The following is an 18,024-nucleotide window of genomic DNA, read 5'->3' on the forward strand; positions in this document are numbered from 1 at the left end:
TGCATCTTCCTTGCCATCTTGATTGTGAGTAGTATTGTTCACTTGAGCACCATACAAACATGTATTAGCAATTTGCTTAGGTGATGAGGCTTGTTATTTTAGGCGGGCCAAAATTTGTAAAAGCCCGTTAAAGGAAAATAACTAAAAATAATAATTGGCCGTACTAGGGTTTTAGGGATTCAGGGTTTAAGGGGGGGTTTTAGTCACAGCAAGCACTTCAAGCTCCAGTCTTTTGTTCATCAAAGCATCCAAGCTTATCATTTCGTCCCCAACGGCGGTTTTCCATCACCGTCAGGCAAAACCCTAGCACAGTTTTCCCTCTTCAATTCCAGGGTTTGTAAATTATGGAGGATTTCGACGATGATTTCGGGGATTTGTATGCAGGCGTTGAAGCGCAGGCCAATTTGGCCATCAATGGCGTAGCAGACTTCGCTCTCTTTTACACAGAAGATGTAAGTGATGATAATGGAAAGGCGAAAAACGCTAGTCCTGGCTCCGATTCGAAGAAACCCGATTCTGTCTGCGAGGAGTTGGGTGAGAAAGTTTCGGCTTTGGAGGAGGATGAGGACTTCAATGAAAGTGATAGCGAGGATGACCTGAAAATAGTGCTGAATGATGAGGACTGTGAGGGCAAAGTGTTTCCAAATGGCGGCCGAGGGCGAGTGAAGAATGATGAGCATGAGGATGAGGGTGATGATGGTTTTCCGCCTACGAAAGAGTATAAGGTAGTATCTTATTTTTGTCTAAATTAACTTGAAACGAGTAATTTTCAATCTTTGGTTACAGAGAGTTCAAGTATTCGGAATCTTTATGTATAATCGATATCTTTCTGCTTACAGAACTAGATGTTCATAGATGATGATTACTATTTTTCATATTCATAGATGCTTGGTTCTTTGTGCTTTCTGCTTTGTGCAGTACCATGATAATAGTATGTGCTATCAACACAAGGGGTCGAGCTCTCAGATTAGTTGTATTTGTGATCCCCCTAATCAAATGGTGGCTCAAAATAGATATGGTTTCAGACTTCCTTGGTATAGGTTAGTAAGTTACAAACAAAATTTTAAATATTGCACAAACCCAATTTTGTATAATTGGGAATTTTGGCTACAGTTTGAAGCTTCTTAAAAATGACGGTTTTAGAGTAATACTGAACTGGACTATGACACATTAGCGTCCTTGTTTTCTCTTTTCCAGGACAATACTTGATGTAAACATTGAATCATTTGAGGAGAAGCCATGGAAGTATCCTGGAGTTGATGTAACAGATTATTTCAATTTTGGTTTGAACGAGGACTGTTGGAAACAGTACTGCATCTCCCTGGTAACTGAAATAATGCCATGCTTATCGTCCCAAAGAAATTTATGGTGTAAAAATAGTGTCCGTTCTAGTCTTCTAGATCCCATTTAGATGTTCTGGCAAGTTGAAAAAGTTTTTTCCCAAAACTTTCTATGCTGTGCTGTGCCGTTAATGGTCTTGTGATATGGCCAACCGGTTCTCATTTGTTTTCTTTTAACACAGGTCTGAGTAAATAAAATCCTAATACTTAAAATGCATTGCAGGAACAACTATGGTTAACATCTATGCAGTTTGGGATCCCTGTCTCAAAAGCGTCAAAATTTTATCAGGTTATTTGTTCGAATTTTTTGAGGATCTTATTATATCACCATAACACTTGTTCAAATTTTACGTGTTGACATGTCCACTAATATCTTCCTTACATAAAATAGGCAAAAGAAGCTGGATCTGCGTATGAGAAATTCTCCCAGGAAACTATTTATAAAGAAACGAACAATGCTGGACCAACGAAGTTTGCTCCGCCTCTATCTAGAGATTCTGATTCCAGTTTCAGAGAGTTGGAACTAGTATGTCACAGTTTATTACTATTCTCTGATTCTTGTATTTAGAAACTTGGTTGAGATGGTTATGACTTGGCTTTTGATTTCTTCAGCCAAAAGGAAGAGCAATTCAGGTTGAAGATAGTATGGTTGAACGCCAACCATCTTTTGATAGTAGGCATCCACGTAGTTTGGATTCTGATGTTGTGATACAGGTTGGCTGTCACTTTGAATTGTCAGATGGATTTGTTGCATCTACCTTACATTAAGTTATCCCTAATTGATTGATTGGGCAGATTGCGGTGCAGGATGGCACTGAGGAAACCTCAAACTCTGGTGAGGAACAGGGCCATACAAATCTTACTGCACATGAGGCATCTGGTAATGGAGAATTAAATGCAAATGGCAACCGAATTATTCCTGCCAAAGAAGATGATTTATTGGTAGGAACTCCAGAAGGGAACACAAGAAGATCAGACAGGTTTGTATTCTGTTATATGTGGAGCCCTAAATAATTCAATTATTAGGTTCCATATATAAATTTAATTACAATTTCTGAAGGCATAATTCATATAGTTTTCCCTGATATCGTCAGGTGTTCCCCGAGGATCAGTGCCACTTGTCCAATGACAATAGATTCTGATCAAAGAAATAACCAGGTCGTTGATCTGGATGGGTATGACCAAATTCAGGGGAATGCTGTCTCATTGGAGACTACTGAAATTGCAAATAAAACAAAGGACAGTGTTGGCAAGGATACTTTGTATGCCGATCAATGCCTGATGGAAGCACAATTATCATTTGGTGATGACGATCAACTTAGCCCCACTTCATCCTGTTTTGGAAGTGATTCTAAAGCATCAAAGAATGGTGTTTGTTTTGATCCAGAAGATATTCATACTCCTGTCACATCATCTTTTGAGAACTCGAAAAGCAATGGCATCAAGAGAACAATAGTTGATATAAAAAAATATTCCACACGTAAAAGTCATGCTCGAAAGGAGAATAAGCATCAGAAAAGGAGGCTTCACAGTGTTGTTGAACCAAAGATTCACATTAAAGATGATGATAATGATGCGTCCCTCACCTCGGAAATGGAGGATCTTTATGACAGGGATAGCTCATTGAATTATAGCAGACAGAAGAAAATTCTGCGAGATTTTGGCTATAGTGATAGAGAAGATATTTCAGATTATAACGAATCTAGGAGATATGCCGACAACCATGTTCATACCGCTAAAACAAATTATGTGGATAGAAAAGGTAATCACAAGATCCAAGACAAGCTAGATCCATATTTCAGAAAAAACTGGAATGAAACGGAGTATTTTTGTGAAGATAGGGTTAGAGATTGGCATCGTTTTGGAAGAACACGATTCACTAAGGAGAGGAGTCCTCTCTCGAGCAGGGAGTCCAGGGGGTGGCATTCCAGTTATTCCCCACACACTGTTGAAGAAAGGGATGCTCAATTTAGAAGGAATGCCAAGAAACTGCAGTTTCAGAAAATACCCATCCATGGTGGTGGCTGTTTCGGTTATAAACGTGAAGATGACTTTGTGGGAGAAAAATTTAGGAAATGTGCTTCATTCACTGATCGAAGAATGAATAATTTGGATGAATTTGATGAAGGGCAGTTTCCTCGGCTCAGGAGAGAATTACAACACTCCGGGGGAAGGGGTGGATATGTTGACAGTCCCAAATTTAATTGGGATGATTCATGTTCTGAGAAAATTGAAGATGAATATTGCAGACATGGAGAGAATCAATATTTGTTCGATCAGTCTTACAAAGAATCATACGCAGGTGATGAAGGAAGGTGGATTGATTCCCTATCACCAAGAATTGATGTTTCTCGCACAAAAGCAACTGATGAAAGATATTGGAGAAATGCTAGAGAAACATACTCTGCTGAATTCAAAGAGAGTAATTGGTTTGATAATCGTTATAATGCTGATGAAATTGATGACATCATTTATCCGAGTGATCAATTTAAGTGGAGAAGATCTAACTGGCGATCTGAAGTCCTACACTGGACTGAGGATCAGTTAACTGTCAGGTGCCGTGGTGATAAATTGTATTCTGAGAAGTCATCCCTTTCATATCAGAAATATGTAAGACATGACAAATTTCATGCTAAATATGGTTCCTACAATGATGCAATGCATGTTATGCTACCAGAGCAGGATAGATTAGAATTGATGAGAAAAGGAAGTAGTGCTAACTGTATTAATAGTAGTTCTAAGATGTATATCGGTAAGCATGAGCGGACGGCCCTGAGCTGCAGAGGTTCGATTGACTTGGTTGTTGGGGAAGGAAAGGTACGGTTGGGGGAACCCAAGGTGAAACCTTGTATCATTGAACTTGTATATATGAGTGCTCGACAAGAGTTGAGCAATCCTTTCTTATTCTTTTTAATGCTATCTCATTGCATTTTTGCTCTTTTCTTTTCTCTATTTTTTTGTTTCCTTTCCTCTTATATCGTATTTTTACTTTCCTCTCTGTTTAGTAATGTGTTGCCTATATGTTCTTAAGTGTTGGTTCCCATTAGGAAGGCCTTCTAGGTCCAGTGTCTCAAGCATGTAAGTTGGGGGAATAAGGTTCCCAGTCCATCATCAATGCATTATTGTAGAATCTTCTATACTTTCCAATTCCTCGTTATCTGTCACGAATTTCAGGGTAAAGTAGCCTTGTCATGCTTGTTGATTTCATGGAGGTTGACAAGTAAAAGAGACTGCTTTACACCTTGCAAATCAAAACATGGTGGTAAAATATTTGAATAAAATAGGTGTTTTATATTGGATGATATATGATAACAATGCGTGTTACTTGAGATATTGTTCAAGTCAGCAGAATCTTTAGTATTTAAGGTTGCAAATTTGCATGAATCCAACATGCATTGTTATTTTATTCTTTTGTTTCTTTTCAAATTTGGCTGTTTTTCCACACTACCTATCATCACATGCTACTGTTATAGTTGTGGGTGGTTTTCATATTTATCTCTCATTTATCTCTCATATTTTGTACAATTTCATGTTCTTATTTCCATGTTTGTTTGTGTTTTGATTTTTAGGGTTCATTTGATCTGAAAACTTTGGTCTTCTTTGTAACACCATTGGGTTAATGTGATTTCAATATTAGTCTGCAATTATTTTAATTCTTCTCATCAGTAGTTGTGGGACTCCTTTTGGGCACATACCCAGTTGAAGAAGAAAACGGGAGGGATTCTCCCTTATTTAGCTTTTGTCTTTCATTCTTTATTTATTGAGATTCTTTCTTTCTTGCTGTCAAAAAGTTGAACCTTTGTCTCTTTGCTATTTCCATGCTCTGTTAATTTGTACTTCAAACTATGGCTAATGTCCTATTGGCAGTCATGCTCTTTACTTTTTCTATTATCCGAGTATTCCTGCAATGCACCGACAATTTACAGCTCTTAATCCTTGTTAGGCAGTTTCCTACCAAGTAGCAACTGAATATTCAATGTGAAAATCAAATATTCGTGTTTCTTACATCAAATCTCAGTATCAAAGGGAAAAAGGAAAGTTCCCGTCTCCTGGATTTGATTCATTAGATGTCCTTTGAACACAAGTGATACTTATTGAATAGTCCTCTCATTTTATTTACCTTAGTTTGAAGTCTTTTACATCTCCCACCTATTTGAAGACATTTTAACGGATGTTGCAGGGCCCGTGTGATATTTCCTTAGTTTGAAGTCTTTTACATCATACTTGGAACTAGCTGGAATTTTGTTGATGGTTCATTCTGCTGCATGTTTCCAATCGTCTGTTTTACTGTTTAGTTGACTAATATTTTACATAAGTGTAACATTTCCTTGCTTTACGCTGCAGTCCTCTGTAAGAAGCCACAAACGTGGAACTTTGATTCGCAATGGTATGCTGGAAAATATGGATGGTGGTGAGCAGACAACCTTAGCGGATTGTAGTCAATATGAGAAGGTAAGGGCAGTCCAATTTAACACCCGAAAAGTTGGACGCAACCAAATAAATACAAAAGGGCTCGATAAGTTTCCAGTTATAGCTGAAAATGGTGATTTGGATGCTGAAGCGGGCCAGACTCTAACAGAAGACCTCAAGACGGCACATCCCTTACAGAGAAAACATGCTTCTGAGTATTCATCAGCAGCTCAGAATGTGAATAGGCGAAGATTCTGTGGAGAAATTGGTTCCAGTGGGGACAAGGTTGCAGAAGGATACGACAACCAAAGGATTCTTGCGACGAAGGCAAAAATGGAGAAACGTGGGGAGCGCTTTAAGGAGCCAATCACCCTGAAAAAAGAGCCAGACAAGTTGTCCAAGCCTGAGATTGATCTTCTAGTTGAAACAGCTGAAGCACAGTTGCATAGGCCAAGCCGAAAGAGGCGGTGGGGCGGTTAGAGGCTGTTTAGGAGACTTGTGATTGAAGTCTTCGACAGGATGACTTGTGCTATTTGAAGCAGGTCAATAAAATATAAAACACAACTCAGCAATCAAGATGAAGAATCAGGTTAGAAATTTAATTTGCCTTCCTCTTTCATTGAAATTGGAGGAAAGATTTGATATCTAAATGTACTGACATTTTCCCTACCTGTAAAAAGGTTCATTGGTATAATAATAATAATAATAATAATAATAATCTCCCATGGTGATTCATTTTTGAGGATTTGTACAATTTCGTAGGAGTCGCTGCTTTCGGTTACTTAGTTTCTCATACAATCTTATTTCTTTGAAAAAGTGATGGTGATGATCAATTGCAGATGGCCAAACATCATGTTCATGAATTTTTTGCTCGAATTCGTCACGTTTTTTTTATGCAGAATGCAGACTGATGCCATTCACTCTAATATCGTTCTTGCCTGTACGCAAGCTTTGTAGCTGGTTGTTTATTTTGTTATGGCATACAAGCTCAAGCTAACTTTTATTTCATATTTGACATTTTGTTCTTGCGAAAATCTTCTAAATGGTTTTGTGAGCCACCGTCCCGCTATATACAGGTTACTCCTTACAGTTTGATTTTATGACCGATCATGCTTTAAATGGAAGAAAATGAGACCTAGAAAAAGCGATCATATATTTTATGTGATGTAAGAGAGACTAATAGGTAATATATGTCTGGTTACGTTGAAAAACTTAATCCGACTACATTAAAAAAACTTGGGTAAGACACTCTACCAATGTCATCTTGTACAACGCCTTTTACCAAAAAACGAGACGAATTATATTTTGATCTCATCGGATTACACTGAGCTTTCCGGATACGTGGCCATGTAGAAAAGCAACCGCAAAGAGTTCTACCTAGTAACCCACGCTCGCATGTTCAGATTTTGGGTTGTTTTTGTCGGATGCACAATCTGATCTTTAAAAAACTGACCAATGAGGGGGTTCCACGTAGCATAACAAATCTGTCCTCATCAGAACCACAGGAAAAAGAGTGGAAACGTGGCAAAGTGTAGACCAGTCTACTCAACTTAAGTATATGTAGTCTCACTTGGAGGAAGCTGGTACCCGGTGACCGCTAGTTTTGAGATCGCTCTTCTGGAAATTCCAATTGACTAAAATATCCTTTCGAACATGAAATCTCAAGAAACTATAACAAAATGATATAATCTAGTAACTTCATATAAACTTTACTGAAAATCGCAACACTCATTTGCTAAAAAAACACTAGCTTGTAATGCAAGAATCGTTAATCTCATTCAAATCTCCCCAGCCACAAAAAATGAAAAAAAATAAAAATATTATCGTTCATATCCCAAGTAAAAAAGGTGCTTAAATCGTCATTAAATTTTTATTCGAAATCCAACTTTTTAGATTAACTAACATTAAATAATGTGCCAGTTGAATTTTATACCAGTTTATCATCTAAAACTTCAAAGTTTGTCTAGCATAAAACAAAGCTTAATATGCACCAAAATTTTCAGTTGTTGTTTGTTCACTTGATTCATGCTATAAGCCGATTTATCATTCTAAATTTTTTATTACTCCATTCAAAATCTATTAAACTCTCATGTGCTTAAGCACAAATCAAAAGAGAAGAAATACCTTTTTTAGTTTGGTTTTTGTTATTTTTTTAATACAAGAGAAATTTGTAGGGTCCAAAAGTGCGCACGTCCACGGCTATAAGGATATAATAGTAATTATACAGACAGCATTCTTCCTCTACCCGCCTCACATTCGCGGTTTCAACGTGGATCATACAATACGGTTTAATCCGTTAAAACACGCACAGACAGAGTCACAGAAATGCACCTTCTCTCTTCTCCCTCCTCCTCCAACCCCCCCAACTTCTCTCTCTTCTCCGCCTCCCAAACCCCTAACCCCCTCTCCAAATTCACCTTCCGGATCCCCACTTTGCCCCTCCACTCCTCCTCCTATTCCCTCCCTGCCCCTCCGCCTCCCCGCTGCTCTTCCCGGGACTCCCCTACCCCAGTCCTCGACCCGTTCCCCGTAAACGCCACCGTTTCGACCGAGAGCCAGAGTAATGACGTCCCTCCGGAGACAGAGTCCGCGAAACGTGAGCTCGTGGTTCGCCGGCCGGCGATGGAGGTCTCCGGCGAGGGAGATGCTGGCGGTGCGGCAACTACTGTCCTCGACGCAGGGCTTGCCGAGCTGGCGAAGAAGATGCCGATATTCGAGCCGGAGGCTGCGGAGTCGGGCGTGAAGGAGAAGCCGTTGGCGGTGAACTTGGACTTGGCGTTATACAGAGCTAAGATCTTGACGAGGAACTTCCGGTACGCGGAAGCGGAGCAGATACTTGAGAAGGTATGTATGGATATGGAGTTTGGGAAAGTGTTTGTGAAAATGCAAGTTTGAATATTTTTGGAGTGCTTGATTGGTAATGCTCTGTTTGATTTGTTTTTTGGTTTGCGAAAGTGTATATATTATTGGCCGGAAGATGGGAGAGCTTATGTGGCATTGGGGAAGGCGTTGAGCAAACAATCGAAGACTGCGGAAGCTCGAGCTGTGTATGAGAAAGGGTGCCAAGCTACTCAAGGAGAAAATCCATACATTTGGCAGGTGGGTTTTCTTTGTTTTTCCGAAGTGAACTCTCTGCAATTTGTTATTCATCTTGGAAAAATGGAAACATACAAGTCTGGAACTTCATTGATTATGACCAATGGCTATTGATGCATGTTAGTTTTCGGGTTTTGTTAAGATGAGCGGCTTACATTCACTACGAAAGATGGAGGTACTGCCTGAATTGGTGAATGATTTAGTTGTTGATTCTTTATGGATATGAACAAATCAGGCATTCCGTTGTTTCTTGTAAGCGTCCGAAAGAATCTTGTTGGGAACTATATTTGGGAATAGATCTTGCTAGGATTGATTGATTGATTGATTGATTTCATTAATTGAGGTGGTTTTTTACAGTGCTGGGCTGTTTTGGAAACTAAGATGGGAAACGTAAGAAGGGCTAGAGAATTATTTGATGCAGCCACGGTTGCTGATAAGAAACACATTGCTGCCTGGCATGGGTGGGGAGTTCTAGAGCTAAAGCAGGGAAATATCAAAAAGGCCAGGCATCTGCTTGCTAAAGGTCTAAAATTTTGTGGCGGGAATGAGTACGTATATCAGACACTTGCATTGCTGGAAGCTAAAGCAAATCGCTATGAGCAGGCTCGGTATTTGTTCAGCCAGGCTACTAGGTGCAATCCCAAAAGCTGTGCCAGTTGGCTTGTAAGTCAGCATTTTCTTGCACACAGGCTTCTCAGTTACAAAGTAACTTTTCATTTCTATTCTGGTCTGTTGAAATTTTTTTCTTGTAGTAATTTGTCCAATTCTTACGATACAGGCATGGGCTCAGTTGGAGATGCAACAAGAAAACAATCGTGCTGCCAGGCAACTCTTCGAGGTGATTTTTTATTAGTAAATTGTCAAAAAGGTCATGCATGTCGATCAGGTCCTTTTCATCGTAGATTAGGACTTTGCAGCAGTATTTTTTTCTCAGAAATTTAGAATGATTTAGTTACTAAATTGGCTGTGTTAGTTTTTTCGTTTTATGTTCTGTGTTTCCAGGGTTGATTTTAATGTTTTCCACCTCTATCTGTAGAAATCGATACAGGCAAGCCCCAAGAATAGGTTTGCATGGCACGTTTGGGGAATGTTTGAAATTAATATAGGTAATGTTAACAAGGCAAGAAAGCTTTTAAAGATTGGTCATGCACTCAATCCAAGGGATCCAGTTCTCCTTCAGTCCCTTGCTTTATTGGAATATAAAAACTCAACCGCGAATCTTGCTCGGCAGTTGTTCAGGAGAGCATCTGAGTTGGATCCAAGGCATCAACCAGTGTGGACGGTATGACTCTCTTATCAGTACAGAGATCTGAGTTTGATCGTAAATCATAAACCTGATGCAATTTTATTTGTTTGATATGACCGGCCTGATAAATTATGTTTGTGAATGATACAAGTGGAATCTGTGACTTGTATACCGCTAATTTATTGGGCGTTTTGTTGCCTGCATAAAGTGACTTACATCTTCTTGTTGCTTACCATGACATTCCTTTTTATCTTTCTTTCATACAACATCATAATTTCTTTGTACAAAAGAAAAGTGATTTCCCTCTTTTATGCATTGACTACTTGCTGATAAAACCTGATAGAAGTATCTTTAGGATTACAGGGCTTGTTTGTGCATACATGCATCATTGAATTTAGCACAAAACTAATTCATTGATTGCAAAATCTTCGGATGTTTAGGCTTGGGGGTGGATGGAATGGAAAGAAGGAAACATAGAGACAGCAAGGAAATTGTATCAAAAAGCGTTGTCTATTAACTCAACTAGTGAAACTGCTGCTCGTTGCCTACAGGTAATGACCGTAATTAGGTTTCTGGTATCTTATATATACTATATAGAATGTTCAGCTAAGTTTTTAATGAAACTTCCTTCGCGTCCTTTCTATCATGATTGTTAGCAAAAGGATTAGCAACGACACATAAGAAGCAATATTCTTAAAGATGAAACATAGATCAATGTCATTGCAACGTTATCCACATGTATGATTATGAAGGCTTTAGGCAATGACCATCTGTTTGTGTGGCAGGCTTGGGGAGTTCTAGAACAGAGAGTTGGTAACCTATCAGCCGCCAGGAGATTATTTAGGTCCTCCCTTAATATAAATTCTCAGAGTTATGTCACATGGATGACATGGGCATCATTAGAGGAAAATCAAGGAAACGCTGTACGGGCAGAGGAAATTCGCGACCTCTATTTCCAACAGGTTAGTACTCACTAATTAGCTAGGTTACTGCATCTTACACGTGAAAAGGCTAGTTGTTTGGGATGCAAGTCTTGGAAGGCTTCAGGCCCTCAACATTGAACACTCTTTTTTGGTTTCTTGCAACAGCGTACTGAAGTTGTAGATGATGCTTCATGGGTTATGGGATTCTTAGACATCATAGATCCGGCCCTTGAACGTATAAAGAATATCTTGAGGTTGGACCAGAGTTCAAAAGAAATGCAACAGGACGCTTTGCGAACAATAGTTGGAGCAAATGAAAGTAACATCGATGAAGAACCAATCAGCCCTTCCTCTAATAGCAATGACATGGAAAGCGAGAGTGGGTTTGATGTGGATGCATTTGTTAAGGAAAAGTTATCTCTAGACCCATCAAAGCTAGAAGTTCAGATGGTGACCTCGCGGCCTTTTCCGGTAAACAGAAGTAGAGTGTGAGCATTGTAGTGAGATTTGCCAAAGGAGAACCTGTTACAAAAGATGGAGAGGATCTCCAGAGGGATCTTCGAGTACAGAAAAGGTAGAGCATTTGAATCGTATATAGGATTCATGTGACCCTGCAATCTCCCACTGAAAACCGGTTGCAGTATATATACTGGGGATAAATTAAGAGGCCTCCTTCCTATGGCCTCTGTGATTAATTTGTAGCATGAAATTTGAGGGTTCGCTTTGTATATTTCATATCTCTCGACTCAAAGCTTGAATTGGGATTTTATTCTGTCGGGGCCCTTGTAATTTACTGGACAACATCAATAGCAATACCATTTTAAATTGGGGTTTACGCAACAAAGTTACGTCGTCACAGTTGGATTAGTCACACCCAGTTATCGAATTATTTATGTATAATATACTGCCCATGCATATGCGTGAATCGAATTTATAATCTTCTCCAATCAATTAATAAAAGAGGACTACCGTTAGATCATAGCTAATTGATCAATTTCTTTTGGTCATTCTGTTGTCAATGAGCACACATGATTCCAATGAGTGATTCTAATTAGTAAACCATGCATTGTTGGTGGAGTGTACCACACTGATGAGATGATAAACAAGTATAACCATGCAAGTAAATCAATACACACACACACACATATATATATATATACACGATTAATTAATGACTGAATCTTTTGATGGTACCACATAAACAGCTAGATGCGTTCTTGTTTCTCATTACGTTTAAACTATGATGAGTGACCCTAATAATTATTTTTCATATTAGGTCTAAATCCACCAAGAAAAATGCGAAGAAAATTCTCTTAACGTGAGACTCTTTATAGACTCTTTACCTCCTCACAATTTAACATTAATTCTCGCCCCAGCATTATAAAATATTATATAAAAAATGAGGTGGCAAAGTCTTACTTTTGAAAAAATCTTCTTAACCTTTCTCATTTGACAATATTATAAATCGTGAGTTTAAAATTATATTATTGTGGATGACTCAAATTTTACTTATTTCAAATCAACTCACTCATCATTTAAAAAATAATAAAAATTCAAGTTTCCCTTTACAGTAATTTCCACGTTTTTTACTCACTATTCAACTTCGACCCATCTGTCTTAACGAAAAAAGAAAACAGTAATGGAAGGAAACTGCTGAAAAATTAAGGAATTTTAAAGAAAAGCTTTCAATACTATTCATTTTAACAAAAAACTACATTTTTACACTAAAAAGCCAATCATGGTACTATTCACTTTACCTTTTATTTTGTCCTTATCGTTAAAACTCAAAATTTTCAAGCCATTTTCATTAGTTTTTCTGAAAAATTACATAGGAAAGTATCCACGTGTCTTGGAGTCCAAGTAAGGAAGAAAATCTCAGAGTTGGAGCAAGAATCACGATTCAGATCAGGAAGATAGCGGACAGCCGGATTCAGTCCCAAGAATTAATCACAGAAGACCAAACCAGGGATGTTTTGAAGGCAGTGAATTATGTGCCAAGTAATGTTCCATAATTCCTGGGATATATATAAACCAAGGTTTAACAGAATATGACCCAAATTGTTTTGCTATCCTCTCCTACCTATCATTCTCCGGTAAATTTCTTTATGTGGTTTATCTTTTCGACCCATTTTACTTCCAGATTTCTTGTAAGTTTATAATTTTTGAAGTGTTAGCACTTTTGTTAAGTAGCTTTTTTTTAATTAAGGTTTCTCAAACCCTAAATATTTTTGTTGTTCCTGTAGTTTCTTTCTTTTTGCTACTCTATATTCTTTATTTTGTCGGAACTCTCGATCAATTCGATCCCTGTGCTTAGTTTTCATGACCTTTAAATCTTTCTTGCACTAATTAGTCGCTTCTCATGTATGCACTTCGATTTTCTATTGTTTAAAACAGCGGTTATCCTAAAAAAAACTAAAACCATAAGAAGAAGAAAAAATAAAACCCTAAACCATTATATGCCAAGAAAATTTTCTTTTCTCATGTCTGGAGATTTGGACGAAGAAAATAAACTTGGAATTTAAGTAAAAGTCAGAATTTATAAATTGACATGCACCAATTCAGCAAGTTTTAGTACTTTGTTCAATTCTTGTACTTCTTTGTTGGGCATCTATATATGTAAATTTTTTTTTATTGTTGATTGGATTGTATCAAGCACTTTTGAAAAAAGCCACTTCGAACAATTTATCAGCTAGAGGAGGTGACAAATAATATTTGCAACTGTTCCAAGTTTATTACAATTGAGAGTTGAGACTAGAGTCTAGAGAGTCTAGGATATAATTTGATTTTGAAGACTGGAACAATTTATTTCCCCCATTCTTTTCCTTCAGGTACAGAAACCAAAACAAGATCTAACGAAGGCTTCAACCTAATAAAGTGTGCTGGAATATAATTTACAAGGCATGCATCGTATCCCCCAAAAAATTTCTGTGATAGTTTCAATCCTCTATTCTCATATCTATCAAGGTGAAAAACCGAATTGAAGAGGCATAATATATAATATTAGAACACAGCCTACAAAACAAAATTCCTAGACAAAATAAAACACAGAAAAAAAGTGGTAACTGATATGCATAGTCTCTCTCATCTTCCTCTTGGATTCACTATTTGTGAAAAAACTGCACTTGTGTTTAAGTCATCGACCGTAGCCTCACTTGAAACGGTCTCTTCCTCAATTGTCAGTGTGGCATTGTGCATAGCATAAGCATCATTTGCTTTATCTTGAGCAGCAACTGCTTCTCCATCAGGGTTTTCATGCAGTTGAAGAGCAAACTCAAGGTTCCAAAGCACGTCCCCCATCGAAGGGCGTTCGAGTCCATGATCAGCTAAGCATTTCTCAGCTGTCTCCGCAAACTTTTTCAAGCACTCAGGATTAATAGGCGGCCCTGACTTGAGATGTGGATCAATAATTTCGAAGAGAATTCCCTTTTTTAGACAATGTATTGCCCAATCTGCAAGACTAACTTGCTCCTTAGGCAATGAAGCATTGAGGGCCGGCCTTGCACACAAGACCTCAAACAAGACTACCCCAAATGAGTAAACATCAGATTTTTCCGTCAGTTGTTGCCTCCGAAAATATTCGGGGTCCAAGTACCCAAAGCTGCCCTTCACCATTGTACTCACATGGGTTTGGTGAAGATTAGGACCTGTTTTTGATAGCCCAAAGTCAGAGACTTTAGCTACCCAATTCTCATCCAACAATATGTTTGTGGTTTTCACATCTCTGTGGATGATGGTGTATCTTGCACCAGTGTGAAGATAATGCAGTCCCCTAGCAGCTCCAATGCAAATTTCCAACCTTTGCTTCCATGACAAGGAAGGATTTTTGCTCTTGTACAAATGCTCCCTTAGAGTCCCATTAGCCATGTAATCATAAACCAGAATCATCTCGCCGTCCTCTTCGCAAAAACCAATCAAAGAGACTAAATGCCTGTGCCTGAGCTTTGAAAGCATCTCGATTTCTGTTTGGAACTCATGAACACCTTGCTCTGAAGATGGATTTGATCTTTTAATAGCCACTTTGGTGCCTCCATCAATAATGCCTTTGTAAACCTTCCCAAATCCTCCAACCCCAATAACTTGAGATTCGTCAAAATTCTTGGTGCCATGTTTGATCTCAGGCAATGAGAAATGCCTGCAAAGACCTGCAGCCAGGCTCGAAAGATGGCTGCTACCTGTGTTACTCTTGCCCGAAATAGTTGATGTGTTAGAGTTACCATAAAGAGGCAACCAATTGCCCATCCCGGGATCCATTCCACTCTTTCTCTTCTTCTTTATGTACACAGCAATGCACAATGCCGCAACCACAGCCGCGCCGCCAGCAGCCCCGCCAGCTATTCCAATTACTTCACCCTTGCTCTTGGACCCTGCTGGTGGAGAAAAATTACTTGCTGCAGCAGCCTCAGCGTCTTGAAGCATCTTAGATGGCACAGGATTGGGACCGGCTAAATTCCCACGCGTATCATTGAGCTTAAAGATCTCCAAACCATTAAGAATTGAATCATAGTACTCTGGTTTCTCCGACACAGATGGATGCAATGCCACCCATATTTCTTCGTCACCATCTCTGTCATTAACAAAAGTTGCATAATCCTTGTAAACCGGCACTCCTATGGACCCTGACCAAGCAATAACGTCCGCAGTCTGCTGCGCTGTTTGGTTGTTGAGAAAAATATCAAACACCCTCTGATTAATCCTGGTGAGTTGAAGCTCACAGAAATGTAACCTAGCAACATATGTGAAATTTGCATCAACGGTGAAAACCCATGTGAGATTGTAATTCTGATTGAGTTTCGAATTCGGTCCCATCGATCGCGCAGTGCCGTAGACGTTGGGAGGAGCAATGTACTCCGGCAAATTACTAGGATATTTTATGCTAACATTTTTCTCAGCCTGAAATGTGACTCCAAATGCTGCACCGAACAAGTACGGCGAATCGTCGTACCATGTTCTTGTCAGCCCCGAATCATTTCTTGTCGGAATAAACTGTCCACCGACATTGAGCCTAAACATTGTCTGAAGGGAAGAGCTTTGTACATCGATGGTTTGGTCCTGAAACCCGATCATGTTCGCTGGCTGAAACATCTCGGCCGGCATCGAAATTACCTCAATGCCATTGACAAAAGCATAGGACTTATCATGTTGCGACGAGGGTACGAATGTAATGTTGAGATTGCCGGATTGGGCGGGAACGAGTGAGAATTCTCTCATGATGTAGGCCTGCGTGAGAGCTTGGGTTGTAATGGCGGCGCTGAAATTGCGAAGGAGAGAAAACCCGTTTGCGATCACGTCGAAATACGAGTTCGAAGCGTCGAGGCCGTCGTAGGAAGACGGATAAAAATGGAGCCGAACCAGAAGGCGCTGCCGTGGGGAAACAAAAAACTTGTAGGATGCTGCAGAGTTGAAAATTCTTGCAGACATGTACGGGATTTGGGAAGGCAGAGAAGGATCTTGGTATTGCGCCGTCGCAGTCTTTGAATTCTCCGAGGATGAAAGAAACCGGGAATCTGGTACCCATCTGCGGCCGTCGGAGTCGGTGCCGCCGCTTGAAGAGCCGCAAGCAATGACGTAAGATTCAGAGCCAGTGTCTTTGCTGAGAACATGAATGGCGTTTAAGGAGAAGGATAATATGATCAGAGAAATTAAAATGTGGGTTTTGGAGATCATAGCTGGAAAGAGAAACCCTTTTGATGGGAGATTCAGGAACTGAAAGGTGAGGGAGGAAGAGATCGATGTAGGACACAGGAAAAAAAAAAAATAGTACAGGAGAACAAGAACAGTAAGAGAAAATGTTTTCCTGTACAAAATGGACTTCTCGAGGGCTCAATTCAATTACAATAGTTTGACTGAATCTAGATCTGCTTTTTTTTGCTTCATTCAAAGGTACAGATTGAAAATTTACCTGGGATTTTCAGGAGGAAGCAAGAATTATAAAACCAAACTGTGTTTTGCTTTCATTTTTTCTGCATTTCTCTTTCGTTTTTTTTGTTCCTTTTTTTGTGAGGGAGGTTTTTTGGCCAGGGTCTAACGGGAACGTTAGGATAGGAGGGGTTGTTACTGGTTAGAGAGTAACGGGGCAAGAGAGAGAAACGGTAAATGCTCTTTGGTATTGACTGCCTTGGCGTTTCTTTAGGTTAGCTTTGGGTGGTGATGCATTTAGATTGTTGGGATATAAATGGGTAAATAATTACTGCACATCTTTTTTTTCTTTTGCACACTCATACTTATTTATGTTCATTGGTACTCGTGCTTTATTCGATATTTATTTTTTAGTACTTTAATATTTTTATCTTAAAGAAATGAAGAGTTCAGCTCACTTTTAAATGAAGAGTAATATTACTATATGATAGTACTGAATGGTTCGTGTTTTATTCGATTTAGATATTAGAATAAATATCAGTGTGCATGAGAAGAAAAATTGTGCGTAGAAATCATTTTTCTACAAATGTGTTGTTCCATATATAAAGGAGGTGAGCCAGCTTCCTATGATGACTACATGAACATGTATACAATATTTAAGCACAAAACACATTATCAAATAAGGAGAAAAATAGTCGAGAAAAGTCCCATTGAAATACTTACCTATTAAAAAAAACAAGAGATGTTTCTTAATCCTTTCTTAAATATTTTCTCACGTTAACAATTTTGATAAATGCCTTCAACGTGAGTACAACTATATAATATATCTCTTAGTAGTCGAGCAACTTTTATAGTCTGTTTTTAAGAGAGAACCGAACGCCACGGCCACCATCACTACCAGTACCACCACCGGAACCAATAACTATTATGAATTATGTAGGACTTCCACACGGAACCGTGACAAATGTGTTTAACGAATTAACACTTTTCTGTAACCAAAGTGCCATTTCCACTAGGTCCACCACTACACTCGATACTGTAAGTTTCCTTGTAAATGGCCAACGTAGCAGGTTCCCATATACCAAAAAATCGAGTGGACAAAAATAACTTAAAGGATGCATGGGAGTCTTCTCTGTCTGGCTTTTCATTTCAA

The 18,024-nt window shown here is 38.9% G+C and overlaps 3 protein-coding genes across 3 annotated transcripts; 2 read left to right on the forward strand and 1 right to left on the reverse strand.

Moving 5' to 3' along the window:
• The first annotated feature begins 207 nt into the window (after positions 1 to 207).
• Positions 208 to 6,439, forward strand: LOC137737622 (FIP1[III]-like protein). The gene is made up of 9 exons (XM_068477158.1): positions 208 to 725; positions 919 to 1,040; positions 1,198 to 1,324; positions 1,564 to 1,629; positions 1,732 to 1,866; positions 1,953 to 2,054; positions 2,136 to 2,320; positions 2,435 to 4,157; positions 5,685 to 6,439. The coding sequence occupies exons 1-9, from the start codon at positions 345 to 347 to the stop codon at positions 6,228 to 6,230; spliced, it is 3,387 nt and encodes a 1,128-aa protein (XP_068333259.1). The 5' UTR covers positions 208 to 344; the 3' UTR covers positions 6,231 to 6,439.
• Positions 6,440 to 8,075: 1,636 nt separating this feature from the next.
• Positions 8,076 to 11,859, forward strand: LOC137737327 (protein high chlorophyll fluorescent 107). Its single transcript, XM_068476774.1, has 8 exons — positions 8,076 to 8,594; positions 8,706 to 8,849; positions 9,204 to 9,509; positions 9,625 to 9,684; positions 9,883 to 10,128; positions 10,533 to 10,643; positions 10,878 to 11,054; positions 11,181 to 11,859. The coding sequence occupies exons 1-8, from the start codon at positions 8,076 to 8,078 to the stop codon at positions 11,505 to 11,507; spliced, it is 1,890 nt and encodes a 629-aa protein (XP_068332875.1). The 3' UTR covers positions 11,508 to 11,859.
• Positions 11,860 to 13,828: 1,969 nt separating this feature from the next.
• Positions 13,829 to 16,853, reverse strand: LOC137737455 (receptor-like protein kinase ANXUR1). Its single transcript, XM_068476932.1, has one exon. The coding sequence runs from the start codon at positions 16,677 to 16,679 to the stop codon at positions 14,097 to 14,099; it is 2,583 nt and encodes an 860-aa protein (XP_068333033.1). The 5' UTR covers positions 16,680 to 16,853; the 3' UTR covers positions 13,829 to 14,096.
• Positions 16,854 to 18,024: the final 1,171 nt, after the last annotated feature.

Source organism: Pyrus communis, chromosome 6 (assembly GCF_963583255.1).
Source record: "Pyrus communis chromosome 6, drPyrComm1.1, whole genome shotgun sequence".
Lineage (NCBI taxonomy): Eukaryota > Viridiplantae > Streptophyta > Magnoliopsida > Rosales > Rosaceae > Pyrus > Pyrus communis.

Excerpts from the sequence above, each read along its gene's own strand:
- LOC137737327 (XM_068476774.1), top strand. The coding sequence starts at position 8,076 with ATGCACCTTCTCTCTTCTCCCTCCTCCTCCAACCCCCCCAACTTCTCT. Across the intron at positions 8,595-8,705 it reads CGGAGCAGATACTTGAGAAG|TGTATATATTATTGGCCGGA; the intron begins GTATGTATGGAT and ends GGTTTGCGAAAG. Across the intron at positions 9,510-9,624 it reads AAAGCTGTGCCAGTTGGCTT|GCATGGGCTCAGTTGGAGAT; the intron begins GTAAGTCAGCAT and ends CTTACGATACAG.
- LOC137737622 (XM_068477158.1), top strand. The coding sequence starts at position 345 with ATGGAGGATTTCGACGATGATTTCGGGGATTTGTATGCAGGCGTTGAA. Across the intron at positions 1,867-1,952 it reads GTTTCAGAGAGTTGGAACTA|CCAAAAGGAAGAGCAATTCA; the intron begins GTATGTCACAGT and ends TGATTTCTTCAG. Across the intron at positions 4,158-5,684 it reads TGGTTGTTGGGGAAGGAAAG|TCCTCTGTAAGAAGCCACAA; the intron begins GTACGGTTGGGG and ends TTTACGCTGCAG.
- LOC137737455 (XM_068476932.1), bottom strand. The coding sequence starts at position 16,679 with ATGATCTCCAAAACCCACATTTTAATTTCTCTGATCATATTATCCTTC.